This window comes from Propithecus coquereli, unplaced genomic scaffold (assembly GCF_000956105.1).
Source record: "Propithecus coquereli isolate 6110/MARCELLA unplaced genomic scaffold, Pcoq_1.0 Scaffold5, whole genome shotgun sequence".
Classification (NCBI taxonomy): domain Eukaryota; kingdom Metazoa; phylum Chordata; class Mammalia; order Primates; family Indriidae; genus Propithecus; species Propithecus coquereli.
The window spans coordinates 2,121,582-2,147,749 of NW_012150840.1; the positions used below are offsets into that span (position 1 = coordinate 2,121,582).

Here is a 26,168-nt window from a genome sequence, read left to right on the forward strand (position 1 = left end):
AAAAAGTCATATGTAACTCATATTAGAATGTGTTTTTATTTAAAATGTTATACCAGCATGTGCCTAGTTACAAAGCATTGCCAAAAATTTTAATCTGGAAGCAAAACAGAATACTGAAAATAATGCTGTAATTTTTTTTAAATAAGAAGAGAACATTTTCTTTATATATGAAGTTTTTGGTCCAAATGATGTTTAACCAACTAACTGACTAGTCTATTAAAGCATTTTATTGCAGAAAAGCTTCATTTTTGGTACCATTGATTGCATTAGCACATTACTTCTGATAATGGGCATCATTTTTTTTTTTTCAAAAGTGATGTGGTTTTACTTTTGGAAGAAGAGAGTGCAAGTTTTCCTTCTTTCTGTGAGCTTCACTATTAAAAATGCTTCTTAAAAACTTGAAATTGTTATGCATTAAACCAGAACTCTTGGAGCTTTTTCAGATTTTACTGCTGCAATCACTGGTCCCTTGAGTTAGACATTTTATGAACCTGTTTTTACTTGCTGGAAAATAGATTTTTCCATAATTGAGAGAAAACATCAGTTATTTTATCCACTTGACTTTGTCTTTGCTTGTTATTGTTTGCTTTAGAGATTTATCTAAGTTGTTGACATGATTCAGATTCCAGTGTAAGATAAAAAATGGAGCTTTTAAGGAGAAGGTGCTTTGAATGGAAAAATAAATATCTTACAAAATATCTAGCTTTGGGTGTGTCTAGTCCTGTTTGAATTTCTTGTTTTTCCTTGCATTCTTCATTTTATTCTTCTGTGGTATATATCTTTGAGTATAAAATTGTTTAACACACTGAGAATTCAGTTATGAGACAGAGGATAAATTAAAATCTCAAATTTTTAAATATACCTGTTTGAGAAAATATTATATTTTAAATGAAGCAATTTCCTACTGTATAGTCTATTTTTCTGTTATTGTAGGCATCTTCTAATATCCAGGAAACCCTTCTGTCCTCTTCAGTGACTGATGTACAGCCTCTTCGCCATTCAATCTTCTGCCATCTTTCTCCAAAGCTTTATAATTTGTGTTGATAACTGTTTTCATATCCTATTTTTATTTGCCACCTATCATCATGGCCACACTTTAGATCTATATCTTAACTAACCAGAACCATGATTTAGTTTTTAGAAATCTATAGTCTTTGTTTAGAAATTAGGAGGATTTTTAAATGATAGCTGTTCTGTGAGTAAATATTTATCTTGCTATCAAGAAACTTACCTACTAGGGAATGTATAACGTTTATAAATAGCCATAATATACACAAGAAAGGTAGAGATTAAGCGCTTTGTGAATTTGGAGGAGGAAAGAAGTAATTCTATCTGGACAATCCAGAAGAGGTGTAATCTAAAACAGTTGTTAAATATTTCAAACATAAAGAAGTTCAGGGGGATATATAATAAAATAATAATTCTGTCATCCAGAATTAACATGTTATTTTCAAACATCAGAACAATCTAAAGTTACCATCACTCTGCCTTCTGGATGAAACAAAGATCTTGGAATGCTTAACCTCAGATTTCCCCTTCTGTTTTCCTTGCTGTTTTTGTTACCAGTTTGTTTTGTTGTTGTGGCTCATCTGTGTTCCTTGCATCCTGCTCTTCTCATTGGGGTTTAATTTCCTTCTTGCTGAAATACCTTCCTCTAGTGGTCCTTTCACATCCCTCCCCCTTTTTTTTGCTGTGCTATATATTGTATATTTTCCTCATATATATCTTTCAATTCACTAATTTTCCCTCCTTCTGTAGATGATCTGCTTAATCTGTTCATTGAGATATTTTTATTCCAGGATTCCTGTTTGATTCTTTAAAAAACAAAATACCTGTTCTTCTCATATTGTCCTTTTCTTGCCTTGTGGCAGCTATTTCTTTCATCATTTCATTTGACGTTAAATATTCTTGTTTTAAAGTTTCTTTCAAATTATTCTCTTATCTGTGGTTCTGGGTCTTGCCATTGGTTGTGTCTTCTGTCTCTTTTATAAGCAAGGCTCATTTAAAATTTTTTTTCTTTTTACTGTGAATTCCTTTTTAGTGGGAGCTATTTTCCCGATGGGGCTTGGATTGTGGAGTCATACTCATATAGAGATTCACATTTGCTTCTACCAAAATCCCACTGGTCTCATTGAATCTGGACCAATTGTTATTCTTAATTTCTTGGGGGTGGAGCAGGCTTGGGTATTCTCATTTCTTCTATGTGATTCATTTTTCACCCATGCCACTAGATGGGTTTCAAGCTTTCTTTTGACTTTTCTTGTGACTACCCCCAGGCTAGTGAGCGGAATTTTCCTAGAAGTTATTTCACAGATGAGACACCATTTTATAGATCTAGGTTATATGCCAAGCCCAGCTGATAATTGGACTATAGTGGAAGGGGAAAGAGAGAGGATGTGGGAATAGACAAGGAAGGTCATGGGGTTGGGAAAGAAGAGGTACATACTAATTAACAGAGGGTAAAGTACTTTGGAAATTTGGGCCATGAAAGGCCAGTTATTAATAATATCAAAGAGACGATACAGCGGACAGGGAAACTACATGCAATTGAATGTTCTGTGCCAGGTGCTTTACATACATTTTCTTGTTTAAGCTTCTAAAAACCACTAATAAGGCGTTATTATTGTCCTCCTTTTACAGCTAAGGAAACTGAGGCTTGAAAAATGAAAGCACTTTCTAAAATCATAATGTTAGCAACTCCCCAGGGAGGGATCGAAACCCAAATGTGTCTGTTTCCAAAGCATTTGTGCTTTCTACTAAACCATGCTGTCTTTATGTATTTATGTGGTATATTATAAAAAAGGGAAATGGTACAGGGGAGAAGACTAAGATTTATATTTAATTTAGGGAGTTTGTAGTCAGCAGAAAACCATCAATGAGGAGAATTTTCCTCCTGTAAACTTAGAAGGGTGCTTAACTAACTGGGGAGGGGAATTGTGTTGGTTTCTTCATCCAGGCTGCTACCTTAAAATTAACTGTGGAGAGCTCAGTATGTTTCCTTGTGGTAAAGAAAGAAATTTCCAGCCTTATAGTGGGGAAATTTTTCAGAGTCTCAAGAATTTGGCTGGGATCTCATTGACCACTTAACTGATTTCATTTGCTACTTGGTTTTGTTGTTTTGGTAAATAAGCTTTTTAATCACTGATTAGTGCATAGACTTGCTTTTCAGATGTATAATCTGGGTTCTTTGCAAATAAATCTGATTTTACTAACTACTGCTTTTCCCATCTTTAAATTGAGGTATTGACCTTGCAGGAAAACCTGGTAGTCCACTAAAACAGTAGAAAGAATAAAATGTAAAAAACATATTTTAGCATTAAACATACTTTGGGTTGAATTATTGTAATTAACATGAATTTTTGCAAATGGAATCATAGTAGCTGTAGTAATATTTGGTGAAACCAAGGCCAACTAAGAATGTTGCAGACAATGTTTATACACAGATTGGTTTTTTTTTTTTTTATCTCAGCACATTATGGGGGTACAGATGTTTATGTTGCCCTTGCCCCCCGCCAAGTCCGAGTTTCAAATATGTCCATCCTTCGGGTGGTGCGCATTGCACTCTATACACAGATTGTTGACTGGAGTGTTGGCATTTATAGCTATGACTATGCCTGTGTACTACTTTTTTTTTTAGAATGAAATACTTTTAAGTAGAAAATGTATAGCATAATATATATTTTATATATCTTAGTCCATTTGCTGTTGCTTAGAACAGAATACCTGAAACTGGGTAATTTATAAAGAAAAGAAATTTATTTCTTACAGTTATGGAGGCTAAGTCCAAGGTTGAGAGCCTGCAGCAGGGGAGAGCCTTCCTGCTGATGGGGACTCTTTAAGGAGTCCCAAGACAGCACAGGGTATATCACATGATAAAGGGATGAGTGTGCTAGTGTGCTAGCTCAGGTCTCTCTTCCTCTTCTTGTGTAGCCACCTGTTCCCTTCCCGTGATAACCCATTAATCCATTAGCTCATTAATCCATGAATGGATTAATAACCATCCATTAGGGCCAAGCCCTCATGAGCCAATCATCTCTTAAAGCACCCACCTCTCAATACTGCCACATTGGGGATTAAGTTTCAAGATGAGTTTTAGAGGGAACCTTCAAATTATATATATGTTTTCTTTTTTTAATTCCCCCAACTTTATTAAGGTATAATTGAAAAATAAAAATTGTATATATCTATGGTGTACAACTTCATATTTTTATGTATATATGTATATATATATAGACACACACACATACTCACACTCTGTCATTTTCAAGTACCTGTATACAATACATTCTTTTTTAATTGATACATAATGATTGCACAAATTTCTAGGGTACTTGTGATATTTTGATACATGCATAACATGTATACTATACAACGTATCTCTAGAATATATTCATCCTGGCCGCCACGGTGGCTAATGCCTGTAATCCTAGCACTCTGGGAGGTCAAGGCGGGAGGATTTCTTGAGTTCAGGAGTTCAAGACCAGCCTGAGCAAGAACAAGACCCCGTCTCTACTAGAATGTATTCATCCTGACTTAAACTTTGACCAACATCTCCCACCACCCTCCATCCCCTGCAGCCTCTGGCAGCCACCATCCTGTTTTCTGCTTTTATGAGTTTGACATATTGATTTCATTTCTTTTGGATACAGAGCCAGAACTGGGATTACTGGAACATATGATAGTTTAGTTTTAATTTTTTGAGGAACCTCTGTACTTTTCGTAATGGCCATAATAATATATATTTTCACTAGCAGTGTACTGGTTTTCCCTCTTCTCCACGCCCTTGCCAACCTCTGTTATCTATTGTGTATTTCAAAGTAGCCGTCCTAACAGATATGCGGTGATATCTCATTGTCATTTTAATTTGCATTTTCCTAATGATTAATGATGTTAAGATTTTTTTAGATACCTTTTGGCCATTTATATGTCTTCAGGATTTTCTGTTTTGGTCTTTGCCTACTTTTTAAATCAGGTTATTTGTTTTCTTGCTATTGAGTTGCTTGTGTTCCTAATATATTTTGGATATTAACCCTTTGTCAGATATATGGTTTGTAAATATCTTCTCCCATTCTGTAGTTATGTCTTCACTCTGTTATTTCCTCTGCTATGCAGAAGCTTTTTTGTCCCATTTGTCTATTTTTGTTTCTGTCACTTAAACTTTTAGGATCATATTGAAAAAGTTGCCCAGACTAGTAGCAAGAAGCTTTTCCCCTACAAAATCTTTAATTCATTTTGAGTTGATTTTTGTATATGGCGTGAAAGGAATCCAATTTAATTCTTCTGCATGTGGATATCCAGTTTTCTCCACACCATTTATTGAAGAGACTGTTCTTTCCCCATTGTGTATTCTGGGGACCTTTGTTGAAGATCAATTGCCTTTATATGTTTGGGTTTATTTCTAGGTTCTCTATTCTGTTCCATTGGTCTGTATGTCTGTTTTTATGCCAGTACCATGCTGTTTTGATTACTTTAGCTTTGTAATATATTTTGAGATCAAGTAGTATTCATCTGCATCTGTTCATTTTCTCAAGATTTCCTGGGCAGTTTGGGGTGTTTTGTGGTTCCATATGAATTTTAGTATTATTTTTTCTATTCCTATGAAATATGTCTTTAGAATTTTGATAAGGATTACATTGAATCTGTTGATCACTTTGAGTAGTATGGACATTTTAACAATATTAATTCTTCCATTCCATCAACAGGAATATTTTTCTATTTACTTATATCTTCTTCAATTTCTTTCATCAGTGATTTATAGTTTTCAGTGTACAGATCTTTGACCTTCTTGTTAAATTTCTTTTTTTTCTTTTTTTTTTTTTTTTGGTATCTATTGTAAACGGGATTGTTTTCTTGATTTTTGGGGGGATAGTTGTTTGTTGGTGTATAGAAATGCTACTGATTTTTGGTGTTGATTTTACATCCTAAAACTTAACTGAATTTGTTAGTTTTAATTGTTTTTTGGTAGAATCATTAGGGTTTTTTGTAAATAAGATCATGTCAGAGAGAGATCATGTCAAACAGAGAGAATTTAACTTTTCATTTTAGATGGCTTTTCTTTCTTTCTCTTGCCTAATTGCTCTGGCTAGGACTTCCAGTACTTGTTGAATGGAAATGGCAAAAGTGAACATCCTTCTCCTAACCCTGGTCTTAGAGGAAAAGCTTTTATCTTTTCACAGTTTAGTATGATGTTAGCTATAGGCTGGTCATATATGACCTTTATTGTGTTAAAGTACATTTCTTCTATATGTAATTTGTTAAGAGTTTTTATCATGAAAGGATGTTGAATTTTGTCAGATGCATTTTCTATATTTATTGAGATGATGGTATGATTTTTGTCTTTCTTATGATTTCTTTATGATTCAATCTTAGTAGGTTGTATGTATCTGGGAATTTATCCATTTCTTCTAGTTTTCCAATTTGTTGGTGTATAATTGTTCATAGTGATCTTTTGTATTTCTGTGGCATCAGTTGTAATGTCTCCTATTTCATTTCTGATTTTATTTATTTGAGTCTTCTCTCTTTTTTTCTTAGTTGGCCTAGCTAAAGATTTGTGAATTTTCTTTGTTTTTCCAACAAGAACAACTTTTAGTTTCATTGATTTTTTCGTATTGTTTTTCTAGTCTCTATTTTATTTATTTATACTCTGATATTTGTTATATTCTTCCTTATACTAACTTTGGGCTCAGTTTGTTTTTCTTTTTCTAGTTCTTCTAGGTGTAACATAAGGTTATTTGAGATTTTTCTTCTTTTTTAATATTGGCATTTATTGCTATAAACTTCCCTCTTAGGACTGCTTTGGCTGCATCCTATAAGTTTTATGTTCTGTTTTCTTTTTCATTTAGTCTCAAGATATTTTTCAATTTTCCTTTTGATTTCTTGAACTATCGATTGTTCAGGAGCATGTTGTTTAATTTCCACATATTTGTGAATTTAGTTTTTCTCCTCTTATTGATTTCTAGTTTTATATTGTAGTCATAAAAAATACTTGATATAGTTACAGTCTTCTTAAATTTTTAAGACTTACTTTGTGGCCTGACATGATTTATCTTGTGGAGTGTTCTTTGTGCACTTGAGAAGAACTTGTATTCTGCTATTGGATGGAATAGTCTCGATATTTCTGTTAGATTTTCTGATCTAATGTGTAGTTCAAGTCTAGTATTCTCTTATTGTTATTCTAGCTGGATGATCTATCCAGCTAGAAGTGAAATATTAAATCCCCTAATGTTCTTGTGTTACTATCTATTTCTCCCTTCAGATTTGTTAATATTTTCTTCATGTATTTAGGTTCTCTGATTTTGAGTACATATGTTTACAATTGTTATATCCTCTTGATTAATTGATCCTTTTATCATTATATAATGACCTTCTTTGCTTCTTATGACAATTTGACTTAACATCTGTTTTGTCTGATATAAGTTTAGCTACCCCTGCTCTTTTTGGATTCCATTTGCATGGAGTATCTTCACTTTCATTCTGTGTGTATCCTTAAATGTGAAGTGAGTCTCTTTTAGGCAGCATATAGGTGAGTCTTGTTTTTTTATCTATTCAAACACTGTGTCTTTTGATTAGCAAATTTAGTCTATTTACATTTGAAGTAATTATTGATAGGAAAAAATTTACTATTGCCATTTTGTTAATTGTTTTAGGTTGTTTTGTAGACCCTTTGTTTCTTTCCTCTTCTCTTGCAGTCTTTATTTGTGATTTTATGATTTTCTATAGTGGTATGCATAGTTCCATTACTTTTTCTTCATCTTTTGTGTATCTACCATAAGTTTTTGCTTTTTTTTGTTACCTTGAGGCTTGCATGAAACATCTTATTATTATACCATCTATTTGAAGCTGATAACAACTTAATTTTGATCACATACAAAAGCTCTTCACTTTTATTCCCTCAGTATGTTTTATGTCTTTCATGTCACAGTTTATATATTTGTCATTGTGTATTCATTAACAAGTTATCATAGCTATAGTTCTTCTTTTGAAAATGCTTTTGTCTTTCCACCTTCATGCTAGAGTTATAAGTAATATAAATACCACCATTATAGTTTTAGACTATTCTGAATTTAACAATATATTTACCTTTACCAGTCAGTGTTATGCTTTCATATATTTTCATGTTACTGATTAGTGGCTTTTTGTTTAAGCTTGAAGAAAACTTCCTTTTACATTTCTTTTAAGGCAGGTCTAATGATGATGAATTGCCTCAGCCTTTTTTTAATTCTTACTTTTTGGGGGGTCTGGGAAAGTCTTTACCTGTCCCGCATTCCTGAAAATAGTTTTGCTGCATAAAGTATTTCTGGTTGCCATTGTTTTTCTTTCTCCACTTTGAATATATCATCTCACTTGCTCCTGGTCTGCATGGTTTCTGCTGAGAAATAAGCTGATAAACTTATTAAAGTTCCCCTATATGCTTCTTCTCCCTTGCTGCTTTCAAAATTCATTCTTTGTCTTTGGTTTCTGACAGCTTCATTATGATGTGTGTTAGTGAAGTCTTCTCTGAGTTGAATCTGATTGTAGGTCTTTGAGCTGCATTTACCTGCATGTTTATATATTTCCCCAGGTTTAGAATGTGTTCAGCCATTATTTTTTAAAATAACTTTTCTGCCCCACCATTATCCTTTTGTAATCTCTGTTATGCAAATTTAGCTCTCTTGTGGTATCCCATAGATCCCATAGGATTTCTTTATACTATTTCATTCCTTTTCCTTTCTTCTCTGATTGTGTTATTTCAAATAATCTGTCTTCAAGTTCACTTATTCTTTCCTCTGCTTCTGCTCTTGAAACTATTGCATTTTTTAAATTTAATTAATTAATTTATTTATTTATTTTAGGCTGGTCAAGTGAAGCAGTAGGAGTGGAGAAGGAACAAAGGAATCTGTAACTGGTTGTGATCAATTAGTTGTAAATACCACTGCACTCGGACCAGCCTTTTTTTTAATTCAGTAATTAAATTCTTCAGCTCCAAAATTTCTGTTTGGCTCTTTTGTGTGTGTGTGTGTCTTTATTAAGCTTCTTTTGTTCTTGTATTGTTTTCCTGACTTGAATAATTTGTTTATCTGTGTTCTCTTGTAGTTTGAAAAGAATTATTTTGAATTCTTCGTCAGGTAGTTTGTGGATCTTCAGTTCTTTGGGGTCAGTTACTGGAAATTTATTTTGTTCTTTTAGTGGTATCATGTTTCCCTGATTCTTCATGATCCTTGTAGCCTTGCATAGGTGTATGTGCATTTGAGGCAGGATTCACCTCTCCAGACTCTCTTTGCTTCCGTACTTGAGTGTGCTGTGGTACTGGGTCTAGTGGCAAGGGGCACCAAGTATTGGGGGTTATAGAATCTTGTAGGCTCAGGCAACTGTGGCCTGTGACATTGGTCTCTGTTTGATCCTTGGCGGCAAAAGCTGCAGGATGTCTCCAGTGGCTGTGAGGGCTGTTTGAGTCTTCAGCAGTGCCTCTGGGTCTAGCAGCAAGGAACTGGGGCAGGCAGTGTTGGGGGCTAGGGCCAATGATGTGCACGCACTCATCTATGGGGGTTGGCTCCATCTACATGTGTAACAGCAGGGTCTAGGTGTGGACGTGCACAGAGTTGTATGGGCTAGGGCCAGAAGCAGGGGTTGGGACCAACTGCAAGCACACGTGTGACAGTGGGGGCTGGTTGTGTGTACATGGCTATAGGAGTCAGGGTTGGTGGTGTGCATGGTTACAGAGTCCAGCCCACAGGGATCAGGCAAACTTTATGTCTTGGGCTTGTGGCAAGCATGTGCCCAGTTGCAGGGACTAACTATGGACTTGTGTCCAGTGTTGGAGACTGGTGACAGGTGTCAGGTAGCTGTGTGCACTTGCAGAGCTATAGGCCTGAGCTGGCAGCATGCACACATATAGCTGCAAGGGCCAGTCATGGGCACAAGCATGGTGGAGGGGTCAGTGACAGGAGTCTGGGCTAGCTGCAGGGGTCAGCCACAGGTGTGCACACAGCAGTGGGTGCTGGGGCTGTTTGCAGGCACGTACACAGTGATTGCACTTGATTCCTGGGCTGGTGTGGCTCTGGAGAGGAAGGAGGGAGAGAGTTGATGGCTTAGGCATCTGGAGACTGGGAAGGTAAAAAAACCGCAAGGCCTTCAGTATGGCTAAACCTGAAGGGGATCTGTTGCAGTTATGCTGACTTTTGGCTCCCTGAGCAACAAAAGCTTGCTAGAGTCTTCTGTGCAGCAAGTTGCTGGGATCCACCTCAGTGAACACTTTGGTATCCTCAGTGTTGAAAGCTCTTGTGGCAGCTGCAAGGGCTATTGAGGTCCTTAGCAGAGAAGGCTGCTGGAATCCTGTGCAGAGTAGACCACTAAGGGCCATGGTGGCTCATGTCCTTGCATGGCTAATACTGATAACCCTCATTCTTCTTCCTTGTTTTCAGTCATGCCAGTCTTCAGCAATCTGGGTGGGGTGTAACTAATGCTGGTTGCTGGTTGTTCAGGCAGTGCCCCGAAGGCTGGGGAAGCTGGTTTTCCACCCTGCTCTCCCTTTCTATGCAAGGGGAATTCACGAGCTAGGGAGTTCCCTCTCTGTGCTGAGCAGTGCTAGCTTTGGTGATGGGATGATGCAGACAAAATGAAACTGTCCTTCCTCCCCTTTTTGTGTGATTGTTCTTGGGTTTTTTCTTCCATTGTATTGCTATAGCTTCTCAGGTGGATTCCCAAGCTCTTCCAGAGTTATTCATTCATGCATAGCTGACCAATTATTGTTCTTTGTGAGGGGAATGAAAGCTATGTTCTACTTCCCTAATATCATTCCTTGCTTTTTTTAATGGTTTTATCGTATTTATATATTCCATGTTTAATTTTGCATGTTCAGAATTTTATATAAATGAAACCATGCTCTATATATTCTTTAACTTGTTTTTTTGTTTTGTGTTCAGCATTGTTTGTGAGATTCAACCATGTCGATGTATGCAGACAGCTGTAGTTCATTTGTTTTCACTTTTGACAGTATTCCTTTATATAAGTAATAGATTTATTTATCCATTCTCTTGTCAATGGACATTTGGGTTGTTGTCCTTTTGCTATGAAAAGCACTACTGCTGTAAATACTATGAATATGCCCTTTGGAGTCCTTAGGTGTCCCTGTCTCTGTTACTATCATCTTCCTACTTTCCATGTGGCTTATACTTCCCTTGCTTCTACCTTTTTTGTAAGTCCTGAAGAGAGGGGCCGAGAGTTTATGAGGTATTGTCAGGGGATGGCAGCATTTGCCACACTTGAATGAATATACCCTTCACTTCAAAATATCTTTGCTTCTTTTGTCACACCATTATATGTTGTAGTTCTCAAGGCCTCTGCCTTAGCCCCTCCTCTTTTCTCATTCTATTCCTTCTTCCTAAATATTAACATCTATGCTTATGGTTTGAAATACTATCTAAGTACTGATAACAAATTGACATCTTCATTTCATAATTCTTTTCTTGTCACTTGGCCCACATATCCAGCTGCCACGCTGCATCTCTATTCATGTGTCTCTACTATAATCACTTCAGACTCAAATCCAAAGTTAAACTCGTAATCTTTCCCTTCTTTCCTCTACCTTTCCTATTTGCTTCTCCAGTTTTCCATTCTCTCTGTGAGCGTATCTTTCCTATTCCACGTGACTAGATTCCTGGAAATTGACCTTGACATTGCTTCCTCCCCCACCCTATATCCACAGTCAATTGACCCTTAAATATCCCTGAATCAGCACTTTTCTTTGTTTTCACTGCCACTACCCTAATCCAAGGCACCAGTGTCTTAAGCCTGGACTAGATAAATATTCTTCTAAGGAATCTCTCTTTGACAACTCCCGCTTTTTTCTAATCCATTGTGCAGCCAAAGTGGCCTATTTAAATTACCAGTTTCTTAATAATAACTTTTCAGTGGCTTCCCCTTGCCCTTTGAATAAAATTCACAGTTCTTAACATTTCCTATAAGACCTTTTGTATACCTTCTGCCTACATCTCTAGCCCTCATCCTGAGCTGGAACCACCTTTCCCTTACAGTTTCAATACATATTGTGTCTCCTTACAACTTCATATGTATTCTTCTTTGTGGCGGGATCACTGCTATGCTCCCTTTCCTTCCTAGCTAATTCTTCCTTATCCATTGTCTCTAAGCTTAACTGTCATTTCCCTAGGGGGAGACCTTTTCTGATCTTATTCATGTCGGCTTCCCTTTATATCCACACTCATCAAGCCCTGACTTCCTCATTCATAATATTCATTATTTAATATCTTTCTTTTCTGCTGCATTATAAGGTCCATGAAAACATGGAGCCGTTGCTCTCTGTTTTATTAGCAATGTTGCTTCAATACCTGGCTCGTAGTAGGGACTCAGTAATTTTTTTTTTTAAAGAATGAATGAACTGCATTTATCTGAACTTCTGCATTTTGTCTGCATCACTCTTAGGGATAAATATACTCAGCCTGCCTTTATAAAGAAATGAAAATTCTGGCACACATCTGTTAGTAACATGAAATTCGTAGTAGTAAAAGATTACAGTAGACAAACCAGAATTAGGCACCAGATTTTTTAGGAATGTTACGAAAGAAATTCAGAAATGAGGAAATTTATTTTTATAATATCTACTGTATTTCCACAGAAGTGGCACTTGTTCCTCATTGAGATACACAAAATCTAGGCTCTTACATTATTTACTATTTTTAGATTTTTTATGAAACTTTGTCTCCCCTTTTCCCCCCAGTTATTTCTTGAATAAATTCATAGGAATGAGTATCATAATGTTTTATTTATTTATTTTTTTTCCAAGACAGGGTCTCACTCTGTTGCCCGGGCTAGAGTGCCATGGCATCAGCCTAGCTCACAGCAACCTCAAACTCTTGGGCTCAAGCGATCCTTCTGCCTCAGCCTCCCAAGTAGCTGGGACTACAGGCATGCACCACCATGCCTGGCTAATTTTTTTCTATATATTTTTAGTTGTCCAGCTAATTTTTTTCTATTTTTTTAGTAGAGACAGGGTCTCACTCTTGCTCAGGCTGGTCTCGAACTCCTGAGCTCAAACGATCCTCCCGCCTCGGCCTCCCAGAGTGTAGGATTATAGGTGTGAGCCACCGCGCCTGGCCAGTCTCATAATGTTTTAAGGATCAATAAGTAAAAACATTATTTATACCTTTTTTGTGCAATCTCATCTAATCATATAAGAATAGTACCAAAATTAGCCAAGCATAATAATAATCTATTGCCGAGATAAACATCTGATTTTGAGAAGCATATTTAAAATGTATTAAAAATCATGTGGTCTATTGGCTACTTTTTATTATCTGTTTTCATGGCCGTAGTCAAGTTTGTCTCATAGCACCTGTTCCTGAGATAGTCCTGTGTTGTATGTTTAATATAGACAGAAGTCAATCAGTTGAGATATCCAGCACTACCAACAACACTCATAAAATAGGGTTATATTCAAGTAACTGTATCTTCTGTGTGTTCTACAGTTCACAGTTAAATCAAGGAAGTATTCCTTTCATTATGTAATTACACTTTCAGTAATAGCTTCTCTATCCTGAAATACTTAGTGTGCTCTTTGATAGCAATAAATTGCACAGTTAACTTCAGTTGTACATCACAAAGCCCTCTCTGAGCAATCTATATTCAGTTATTGAACATAAATAATTATAAGTCATGTTGTATACCTGGATATTACATGGCTTTTAATTTATATATATGAGCTTTGCTGTTTGGATGGTCTAAATGTCTGACATAATTGTTCACTCTCTTCCTAAGTGTGTTGGTATAAATCTGCAATCAGCTTTATTTATTCATTTGTTCAAGTTGTATTCTCACTTGCTGGCTGGATGATAAGGTGAAAAGTAATATCATGACTGCTTGTGATGTTTGTTACATTTTTGGTTGTAGTTCATGAAGCCATGTGTTTTTATAATCAAAACGCCCTCAGAATTATGGACAGTATTTCTGACTTGTAGTGCCTTTTCCTTTTACCTTAGAATATATGATTATCCATCCTCTCTGTAAACAGTTTGTCTATCATTCTGATTAGGTTAAGACATCTAAGCACAAGCCTCAGTTTTCAGAATGTTTTTGCTTTTTAGTGGTAGTTGTCAGAGCACACTATTGCTCTGGTTGTTTTTAAATCTCATTGAGATAGACTTCAGATTGTTAATGTAAATCCTTTGTAGCTTTGGGTGAACTTCCTGCAAGAGCTCTTGGTCATGACAGCTGAGATCAGCTGGCTGATCTCTCTTAATGACAGATTTAAATTTTGTGGGCTGGACACAGATCTGTTTGGGACTTGTCTGGTTAATGCATGGTGGCGTTAAATGCAGACTACAAATGGGCCACCTTGTAAAAAGAAAGTCTTAGTCTCTAGAGTTCACTACCTTTCTTAGTTTGAACCAGTCCAAGTTTTTAACTCTCCATAGGGCCTGGTAATTTGGGGAGAAGGAAACTAATATGAACTTCACATTTTCATTTCAGTTTAAATTCTGAGATTTCTTGATTCTGTGGAGCCAGTGTGTCTCAAAGGTTATCACGAACGGGTTATGACTGGAGGGAAAGAGTGCTGCTGCCTCTTGGTCTTGAGTGACAGCCCCTGCCCTCTGCCCCTAGCTGAGAGAGAACCCAAAGCGTTGTTGAATAGCACTAAAATGAGCTGAGTCCAAGACTTCAGCCAGATGGTCAATATAGGGCTTTTAAAGGAAGGGAAATAGTAAAAAAGTAATCTCAGAGGCACTCTCATGTTAAAGAACTGAGAAAATGAAGTCTTTCTGAAGCTAAGTGTAAATTATACCACCTTCTTTGGGAGTAAAAGCTGCTAAATGTAACAGAAGAAAATGACAGTGTAGGAAATCAACGTTCAGGAACAAACCTTCAGGAGTGGTTTTCTAATGCTTAATCCTGTCTTACTCCCCTGTAAGGATCCACTGCTCCTTTTCCCTCCCACTTCTCCAAGGTCTGTTCGAAAGAGATTTTGATAGAAAAGGAAGGTAATTTTAAACAGAGCATAAATTAGGGCATAAGATGCCCTTTGTTATAAGAATTATCTTAGACGTGCTTTTGAAAACATATTTTTAAGCTTTATTAAGAAAATAATCAAAGGTATGATTTTTTAAATCTTTGAGTTCTTCTGCTTTTGGTAAAATAAGGTATAGATACCAAAATAAGCAAACCTCTTTTTTACTTTCCTGGTTTCTGCTTATAAGATTTACACATATTTAAAATAAACCCATGAAAAGCAGAAATAGTGTCCTAGGATTGGATAAATAGAGCAATTACCTCCAGACTCCAAAACCCAACTGAGCTTGACTTTTGGAAATAAATTTGGCTAAGACTTCTTCCTCATTCTGTTGTATAAAGGTATACATGAAATGATACTGACCTCTGCCAGAAACCCCAGGAATCCTATTCAGTGATGTACTTGTAATGGTCATGAAAGAATTAAAACAACACAGATGTGGATTAATGTGAAAAAGTAGGCAAAACACTAAATTCTCATTGTGTGGTTTCAATGTGGCAGATCCTTTAAAATACTTTGGCACACCACAATAATTAAAGGGTTTAAGAACATTGAGTTAAGATATCTAGAAAATAAAAGCCCACAATTGAATAATAGGAATGAACTTTGTTTTATTTTTTTTAATTAGAATTAATGTAGGTTACTATGGTGAAAATATTTTGAAATACTTAACAGTAATGGTTTTGTGCAGCCCTAGAGATCAAAAACAGCAATGTAAATAAGCAGGACTCTTAAAGACTTATACTCACAGACATGTTTAATGTAAATGATTGCTAGAAGGGAAGTGCATTTTCTTCAATGCTATGCAAAGAAATTTTAATTGACTTGATTTTGGCAGTGAGAATTGTACAACTTAGCATTAATAACTCAAATTTAAAAATATTTGCTCATTGCTCTGGATTATGACTATGTTCAAGAAATACTATTTTCAAACACTAATTAATCATTTTAGATAAACTCTTTTTACACATTCATGGCATCAGTGAGTATGACTGTTTATTACATTTTACCTATAAAAACTGAACTGCTTTATATACTCTTTATGGAAACAGTCCACAGTCATAAATTAAAAGATGCAACTGTTTTGGATATTTTACTGGTGGTCCTGTGTTTTCCTGCCAGCAGTGCAGCTGTTTCAGGTTTCTCAGGATAACATATAAAAAGCTGTATGCACACTACAAGTTTATGCTCGAATTGCCAAGCCAGAAATGGTATGACTCAACTTTCCCAGAAGCAAGCTGTACCAAAATGTGATGAATCAAAACAGTTAGTTGCACAGTGGTTTGTTTTACAGCTATGAAAATCCATTCTCATTTACGATAGTTGGCTTCTTAAGGTTGACAAACATTCTACTGTGGTGCTTGAATTTTGCTGTGAGTGGACATCCATTGAAGCTAAGACTATGCTTTCCTTTTTAGCATCTGAAGAAAGGAAAGGGTGATACAACATCATCTGGTGTATGGATAAAAATTAGCTGAAAACTTATATCAGAAATGAAACATTTCATTTTCAAATTACCTGTAAAATTATTACTCACTTATTATTTGTATGATAGTTATTGAATTCTTAGTGAGGCCAGGTTAATTTTCAGACTTTCTGAGGTGACTTAACACTTACCTTATTTCTTATGCATCAGAATCTTAACAGTTGACATTTTATTGTGTCCTAGGAGGTAATAAGCAAATAACTTTATCGCCATGTGGTAGATAAGGTGAATCCCTATTTAAATCTTGCGGGACCTAAGGTTCTATCAAGAGTTTGACAATGACTAATATCAGTAGTCTCCAAAGTGGGATGCATGTATGTAAGATGGGTTATAGGGAGAAAATATTAGAACTTTTATTTAAATATTTTTATTTTATCCTTTATATTTTGTTTTATATTTCCTATATTAGTATTGTATGTATATAATTATATATTATATATGATAAAATATATGAGTATTCTATGTATATAATTAATAAGTATACAAGTTTCAGAGATGTGTGCTCAAATATGTCTTACTGCTATAAATGCACTGTCAAAAAATTTTTAGGTTGTTGCTCAATAAATATTAATTCCCTTTCTCCTTCCCTTTTCGCCTTTCCTCCTTGGCAGAGAAGCAAAGAACTGAGTTAGCACCTTGATTTGTGGCAGTGTGAATAAATTATAGCCAATTCCAGGATCTTAGCCTGCCTCTTACTTTGACCAATTTTTCTATTTAGATTCTTATGTTGCCATATATGTGTTAATTACACAGGTTTATTAAACATGGATACAAATGAAAAACAGACTTATTATTATGTTAGAAGTAATAAGTTGCTCATGCATTAAGATCTTGACACACAGGAAGTTTGAATGAATGAGTGGGAAAGGTTCCAAGTTATTAAAATGTTCTGGTACCTGATTTATTCATTTGCCATACCCATAATTCTAAGGTGGGTGAAGCTCCTTTACTTCCTGAGACTTACAGAAACAATGTAGTTTCTTAAACTAGGCATTAAAGCAAAGTTGGGAGTATTTGTTTCCAGTGGTGTTGGTAGTCATGCTAACAAATTCCCCCCTTTGGCTAGGATTGTCCTTTGTTTTGTCTATTTTTGTTAAGGTAGAGAGTTTTAAATGCTAAAAAGACTATGTGTGATTGAGGAAAAACTGTGTCTGTTACACTGTCTTTTGAGATCAAAAGACTTTTCTGTATTTACTATTTCATACATTATCTTGAATTCAGGCTCAGTCTCAGATTTCTTGGGCATGTAATTTCTAAGATTTCTTTTTCTGCAAGAAAGGAGACAATATATTTTTGCAATATTCAAGTAATTTTGAAGAAACTAGTATGTTTTCTCCCCTCCCCATTTGTTTAGGTATTTAGGTGTTTGCTTTAAAACATATTTATGTAAAAATATTAGTAATACAATATTATTATGATATTGTATATTTATTAAGTGTACGCCAGGAAGGAGAACATTAGTTAGGTGCTCAAGCAACAGCCAGTAAAACAAATCAGCCCTGAAAATTGTGAAACAATGAAAATTTTAGTAGCAAGTATTATTTTTGAAACCTCTTTCAGAACTGTTTTTAGACCTTACTCTAATTTGCTTTGTAATTTAGTACTAGTTTAGACACTGTATGTACAGTTGGCATGTTTCCTTTTGAATGATAATAATCCATTTATAAAAGTCAGAACATTTTAATCTCAGAATCTCTCTTTAAAGTTTGAGTCACTTTTACTATTGCTTTTTAAAATGTTACGAATTTGTATGTGCTTTCTATATCAATGCTATACTTTTTTTGTTTTGTTTTGTTTTAGGTATTTAAACCATGTCAGAGCTGCCTCTCCCCAGGACCTTGCTGGAGGCTATACTTCTTCTCTTGCTTGTCACAGAGCACTACAGGATGCATTCAGTGGGCTTTTCTGGCAGCCCAGTTAACGTTTACTTCTGTTTATAAGATTTGGTCCTTGGAGCTGAACCAGGGAGCCAGCAAAAGTAAAGCAGACTTGTAAAATTATAGCCATATGCAGCTGCACAGAACAGTACTACCAATAGTAGCTGTGTTAAAGTATTTATAAAGAGAAAATTTCAGAACTAAACTGAGTAATATGGGGGATACATGTTTGTAAAAAATATTTTTTACTTATATTTTTCTGAGAAAGATTGATGCAGTAAGCTTCATCTGATGGAAGAGAGGAGTAAATAATTCACCTATATATGTTTAAGGTTGACAGACTTGTAAAATCTTTTTAAAAATAAAGCTAGACTTTATATTAAGTTTTGTGGTTCTTCTCTTATTACAATGTTTTACTTGAACACATTTAAAATGCCATTTTGATTACAACATTTAGTGTTAATATCCAAATCTATTATTTCTTCTCATAAAATGATCTCTTTTTTTCCTAATGTCTTCTTAATACTAGCCCAGACAAGTGAATATATTTCCTTCAACCAGCAGGTTGTGGCAAGTAAAACCTGACCTGTGATAATGTCATTCCCTCAACATTAAGGACTCAATGACTGTTTTGAGCAGTGGAAAGTGAGGCAAACCTTGATCAAGGTGTTATATTTCCCAGCTGTGAGCCATACTCAGGATAAAACAGAGCACAGCATTAACCTGCTTTAATGATAAATTCAAAGAAGTAAGTTAATAAAATTTAATACTTAAATGACACCTTTCACCTCCAATGTGAGCTCATTTTATGATGAAAACTTGGAGACTGAAAAAGGTACATTTTAAGTGATATTTCCCTATGTGTAAATTGTAGACTCTGATGTAGTTTTCTGTTTAAACTTCAAAGGCTTTTATTGTACCCAGTGTTTTGCTTAAAGAGTTTGAATGTGGATAGGATGATATTTGTACCATCTCAATCTTATACGAGTCTGTCACATATAGACCATTGGATATGGGACATAGTTTCTCAAGGAAATTAAAGGATTTCCTATCAAATCTCCATTACAACAGATGTTAGTTTTATGGATACAAAGTTATGTGAAATAAGACTTGTGGCTACATTAAGGTGGAATATCCATATGTAACAACCCATCTTATTTTACTAATAAACAGGTATTAATTTCAGGAATACATCTTCATCTTTACAATACTTCTGTCTTTGATAAGTAAGAAAACCAAAGCATTGAGTAATTGAATAGGCAGAGATCATATACCCAAGTTAGTAAAAAGCCAGAATTAGAACACAGGTTCTTTTTTGTTTTTGTTTTTTAAATTGAAGTCCAGTTCTATCTATACTCTACCAGGCTGCATATTCTATTCCATATATCCATTAGACATTTCCCAATTGAGGATTAGTATTTCTTAAATACAATCTAGAAATCTGTTCAAATAGTGAGAACATTGAATTTACAGTTAAGGCTTTGTGGCATCCAATTGCAAAAATAAGGTATCCACTCTTTTAAAAACAAACACTATTACTTATTCTTAGTATCTTGTATAATATATTTAAAAGAGAATGAACTAATTAATAAAACATTTCAAAGGCTTTCAAGACTTGTTTTGAGCCTACCTTGTTGTGGAAATTGCACATATCTGGTTTGGCAAATAAGTTCTAAAACCTTTATACATTTATAAATATTTTATACTTGCTATTGCTGTACTATGTTCAATAGGCCAAATTTAGAAGTTGTTAACTGACTTATTAGATCAAACAGAATGGCAAAAAATAATCCAATGACAGTAATTCACTGAATTCACCAAACAACAGAAATGTTCTAAATTGATGTGCTTATCTGCTATCCTCTGAATGATTTCCTCTCAGAGACAAAGGCTATACAAGTCTTTCATCTACATGAATTAAGCCTTTTAACAATTCACAACACTAGTACAGAAATATTAATAATAGTTTACAACTACTGTATTACCTATGTGCCAGGCACTATGCCTCGTGCTTTCTTTGTGTATTACCTAATCCTCACAATAGTGCTACTATTATTTCCACCATTTTAACATATGGGGGAGCTGAGGCATAGAGGTTAAGTAACTTGCCAAGAGTCCTACAACTTAAAAATAGCAGAGCTGGGATTTGAACTCAAGCAGTCAGACTCCAGAGTCCATGCTCTTGAGATGACTGTCAAACAACAGCTGTGTTAAAAGTAGGTCTGGGTAGTCAAACTTAATAAGACTTCCAGGAGGTTTTACAGATCAAGTATCTAGATCTTTTATGATATAAATGACGTCAACTAAATGATCTTGTTGATATCTGGAGAGAAGTTCTGAGAAATTCATTATGTAGAAGATGATTTTACTAATAACTACACTCCCTTTTAACAGATATTAATGGTACAGAATGCATTCACATCCTAATTAGGAGGCATTATTACTTAGTATTCTTTACTTTGATTCAATAAATATTTTATCTAAACTTCCCTTCAAAGCTATCTTTAGGTGGTCAACAGATGCTCAGATAATCATTTTAAGGTGGCATCTTTTTTGTCAAAAAGTTAATAAAATTAAAAATTATATCTAATGAACTTTCCAGCTGTCATTTTCTAGTAGATTTATCAAGAATTCATTTATTAGGGCCGGGCGCGGTGGCTCATGCCTGTAATCCTAGCACTCTGGGAGGCCGAGGTGGGCGGATCATTCTGAGCTCAGGAGTTCGAGACCAGCCTGAGCAAGAGCGAGACCCCATCTCTACTCAAAAATGGAAAGAAATTAATTGGACAGCTAAAAATATATGTAGAAAAAATTAGCCGGGCATGGTGGCACGTACCTGTGGTCCCAGCTACTCGGGAGGCTGAGACAGTAGGATTGCTTGAGCCCAGGAGTTTGAGGTTGCTGTGAGCTAGGATGAGGCCACGGCACTCGCCCCAGGCAGGACAGTGAGACTCTGTCTCAAAAAAAAAAAAAAAAAAAGAATTCATTTATTAGGTATCACATCTAAAAGTTTAGAGTGGGTCTAGATTTAAATAATTATATAATCACATGTTCACTTATTCAGTCTGAGGGAAAAGAAGGGAGGTGTTAAAATGTTAATAGAAACATTTAGGGATTCTGTTTTCTTTACAATTATATATTGCATATTTTGTCTAAGGGGTGATTAAATGTAAGCAAGTCTTACCACTTTACATGTATGAATAAGAACATCATTTGTACATATACTTCATAACCTAGCACATCAATGTACTCAACCCAGCAGTTGGGCTGAGTTTCAAAACAATTTGAGTTTAAATGCCTTTAAATAAGGAATGAGGGCACCAATTCAAACAGAATGGTGAAAAATAACCTAATGACAACCATTAACTGAATTCACTCATACTTCTTACCATTTATTGCCTTCATTTATTTACATTACCAAGATGCCCAGCTAATTTTTCTATTTTTAGTAGAGACAGGCTCTTGCTCAGGCTTGTCTCGAACTGCTGAGCTCAAGCAATCCTCCTGTCTTGGCCTCCCAGAGTGCTAGGATTACAGGCGTGAGCCACCATGCCTGGCCTTCTGAAGGCATTGAATTTATAATTAATGGCCTAGATTAGGGGTCCTCAAACCTTTTCTGTAGGGCCAGATAGTAAATATTTTAGGCTTTGTGGGCTAACAGGAGAAATAGAGGACATTATGTAGTTATAAAGGTACTTACATAATGAGCTAAAACCAGTTGCCACAATTTGTTTTTATTGACAAAATTCAAAATATAATTTTTGTAATGCCTTTTTTTGGGGGAATAACATTGCCTTTAATTGGGGATCTAAGTAAGTGTAAATGATCAATTGTAAATGGTCACCTGTTAATGGTTATCATTAACTATCAGTAACCATTAACATTAATGGTAATGAGATTTTATACATTTCATATTTAAAAATGTCTTTTCACACAGGTACTAGTATCAATTAAGAGTATATACTATTAACTGAGCACATTCATCACTTGGAAAGCATTTGTAAAATTCTATTAGATTCTCCCTTTGATATTTGCCTTTTAGCATGTCATTACATAGCACATTAATCACTTCCAACTGAAGATTAGGTGGAATCTCCTCAGCTACAGTTAAACAGATTTTGAAATAGGGAAATTTCCTTTTCACTTGCAACAAGGTCCCCAAAAATGCTAAACTCAGAAAATACATCCACTGCTAATTTGTGAGAATAGAAATCTTGTTTCTTGTTTTAATTTTTGATAGTAGGAAAAATGTATAAAGTAAGATATTATGATTCAAATGTTATTGAATCATATGTTACCACAGTATCTTTCATGTTAAAGTTTTTTTGCTTTATAATCTTAGGTTGAATTCTTTAAGAAATATTATCAAGTCTTCAGCAAAAGCTAATTTCCAAAGCCACTCAGTGTTCCAAAAAGGTGTTTAAGGGTAGTTCTCTGTTAAGAAAAATTTCAGTCTTGGCCCCCAGCTCAAAAAAATTACAATCAAATTTTATAATTGCTAAGCAAATCAAACTTAAGTCAGGATAATCAGCTTCAATTTCCGACAAAATTCAAAGAATTGAGGATGGTTAAAGTCAAGAAAGAAAAGTTTACCACTAACAGTACTGGATCAGTAACACATGGTAGATTCAAATATTTCTGCAGGGTACTTGCTGATGAATAATATAGTGAATAAACATAGGCTTAAACTCCTTACATTTTTTTGAGCCTTGTAAATTTGTCAAACTAAGCCCTTTATTTGCTGCACACATTCATTACCATTATCAGTGATAACACATTTTAGCAGATTCCACTTTAGGTTGTACAGAATTAGTTTTTCTCAACTTCTTTGAAAATATTCACCCATAGTTGTTCCATGGAGTATTCAGAGGCTAAACTTTCAGTCACTTCAAACTTGGCATTAATGCCTCAAATAAATAATAATTAACATCAGTCAATTCATTAAGAGTCAAAGAACCACTCAGAATCATTTACCTTTTTAATTGACTATTGATGTTGTTCCCAATGTCCTTAACTCTTTAACTGTTCTTGCCAAAAGGCCAAGAGTCTTAAACAAGTTTATTTTCTCTGGACACATTTCTTTAGCTGCTGCACTCAAACACAATTAACTCACCATCAGTATATGGCTTTCCTTACTTGGCTAACAAATCAGTCACTTGGAGACTTAGTTTGGTTGCAGCCTCATTTTCATTTTGTGAAGAAATTTTGCTTTGATGAGGTATTTCCATCTTAATTTTCTAATTTTTCTGACAGTTGCCTGCCTATGAGTTTTACTGTGAAGAGTGATTTGTTGGGTAATGTCAATGTCTATTTTATTCTTCTAGCTAAGCTATAGGTGCTCTGTTACCTAATTAAGTTCAAAATAATTCATACCACACTGTGCCTTGAAAGCACAGCAAAGTCCACTTTTCTTGTTTTGACATGATGGATACACACTGGTAATAAAAATAATAAAATCAAATGTTGTGGGTTGGTGATACACATGGCACTCAAAATGCTACTGAGTTACAACCATGTCACTGTGATTTGTAGTGTGCCAAGAAGCAGTGTGAAGTGATGAGTCACATCCAGTCTGTATTGCAACCACTCAACTCTGCTGTTGTATCAAGAAAGCAGCCATACACAATATGTAAACAAATGAGCATGGTATGCTCAATAAAACTTTATTTATGTACCCTGAAACTCAAATTTCATAGTTTTCTTTTTTATATTTTTATTGATATATAATAGATGTCATATAATTTTCACATCAAAAAATGTTATTCTTTTGATTCTTTTTCAACCATTTGTCAATGTAAGAACATTCTTAGGTCACGCCCCATATAAAAATAGGTGATGGGCCAGATTTGGTCTGCAGGATGTATTTGCCTACCCGATCTAAATAATCTCATTTTTTATTACTTTTATAGTGGTAGTTAATTGGTAGTAGTTATGTAAAATTTAGCTACACTCTTCAAGTAAGGATAATTACAAAGTGGTATTAGTGCCTTTCGAGTTAGCACACAATTTTCCTAAACTATTTTCCAAGAGAGAGATAATTAAGCATATTTAATAAAAATTAAATAAAATTTAGATTATAAAATACTTATATAACTTACATAATACAGAATATATTTAGGTGAAAGATCTCTACAAAGAGAACTACAAATCACTGAGGAAGGAAATTGCAGATGGTGTAAACAAATGGAAAAACATAACCATGCTCATGGTTCAGCAGAATCAACATTGTTAAAATGTCCATACTACCCAAAGTGATTTACAGATTCAATGCAATCCCCATTAAAATACCAAAGTCATTTTTAGCAGATCTGGAAAAAATAATTCTATACTTTGTTTGGAACCAGAAAAGAGCCTGAATAGCCAAAGCAATCTTAAGCAAAAGGAACAAATCTAGAGGCATCACTTTACCAGATTTTAAGCTATACTACAAGGCTATAGTAACCAAAACAGCATGGTACTGACATAAAAATAGAGACATAGACCAATGGAACAGAACAGAGAACTCACATATAAAATCATCCACATATTGCCATCGGATCTTTGACAAAGTAGACAGCAATATACACTGGAGAAAAGAATCCCTATTCAATAAATGGTGCTGGAAAAATTGGATAACTACATGTAGAAAATTGAAACAGGATCCATATCTCTCTCCACTTATAAAAATTAATTCAAGATGGATAACATTTAAATTTAAGTCATGAAACCATAAGAATTCTAGAAGAAAATGTTGGAAAAACTCTTCTGGATATCAGCCTAGGCAAAGAATTTATGAAAAAGACACCAAGGGCAATCACAGCAACAACAAAAATAAATAAATGGGACTAGATTAAAAAGCTTCTGCACAGCCAAGGAATCAACCAACAGGCAAACAGACACCATACAGAATGGGAGAAAATATTCGCATGCTATACATCTGATAAAGGACTAATAACCAGAATCTACAAGGAACTCAAATCAGCAAGAAAAAAAATCAAACCACCCCATTAAAAAGTGGGCAAAGGACATGAACAGAAGCTTTCAAAAGAAGGTAGACTAATGGCCAATAAACATATGAAAAAATGCTCAACCTCACTAATAGAGAAATGCAAATCAAAACCACAATGAGGTATCACCTAACCCCAGGGAGAATGGCTTTTATCAAAAAGTCCCAAAACAATAGATGATGAGATTAATGCAAAGAGAAAGGAGCACTTATACACTGCTGGTATACAAACAGTTCAACTTCTATGGAAAATAGTATGGAGATTCCTGAAAGAACTAAAAGTAGACCTACCATTTGATCCAGCAATCCCACTACTGGGTATTTACCCAAAGGAAAAAAAGTCATTTTATCAAAAGACACTGGCACTAGAATGTTTATTGCAGCACAGTTCACAATCACAAAGATGTAGAGTCAACTCAAGTGCCCATCAATTCACGAGTGGATTAATCGAATGTGGCATATGTATACCATGGAGTACTACTCAGCCATAAAAAAATGAATTAATACTTTTGCAACAATCTGGTTGGAACTGGAGACCATCCTCCTAAGTGAAGTATGGCAAGAATGGAAAAACAAACACCACGTGTATTCACTATTAAACTGGAACTAACCAATCAGCACCCATGTGCACAGATGTAAGTAAAACTCAATGGAAATCATGCAGGTGAGAGTGCAGAGGAGGAAATGGGTGAAATCATACCTATTGGGTACAATGTACACTGTCTGGGTGACTCAGGCAGTACAAAAGCAATCCATGTGACTGAAACACATTCGTACCCCTGTAATATTCTGAAATAAATATACATATATATATTTTTAATG

The 26,168-nt window shown here is 35.0% G+C and overlaps 1 protein-coding gene across 2 annotated transcripts in view; it reads left to right on the forward strand.

Moving 5' to 3' along the window:
* Window positions 1-18,744, forward strand: part of MNAT1 (MNAT CDK-activating kinase assembly factor 1) — a 208,133-nt gene extending 189,389 nt beyond the window's left edge. For both annotated transcript variants that reach the window (XM_012656279.1, XM_012656280.1), the window contains one exon: window positions 18,285-18,744. In XM_012656279.1, the coding sequence (XP_012511733.1) occupies window positions 18,285-18,405 (121 nt within the window). In that variant the 3' untranslated portion in view covers window positions 18,406-18,744. The remainder of the gene's footprint in view (window positions 1-18,284) is intronic.
* Window positions 18,745-26,168: the final 7,424 nt, after the last annotated feature.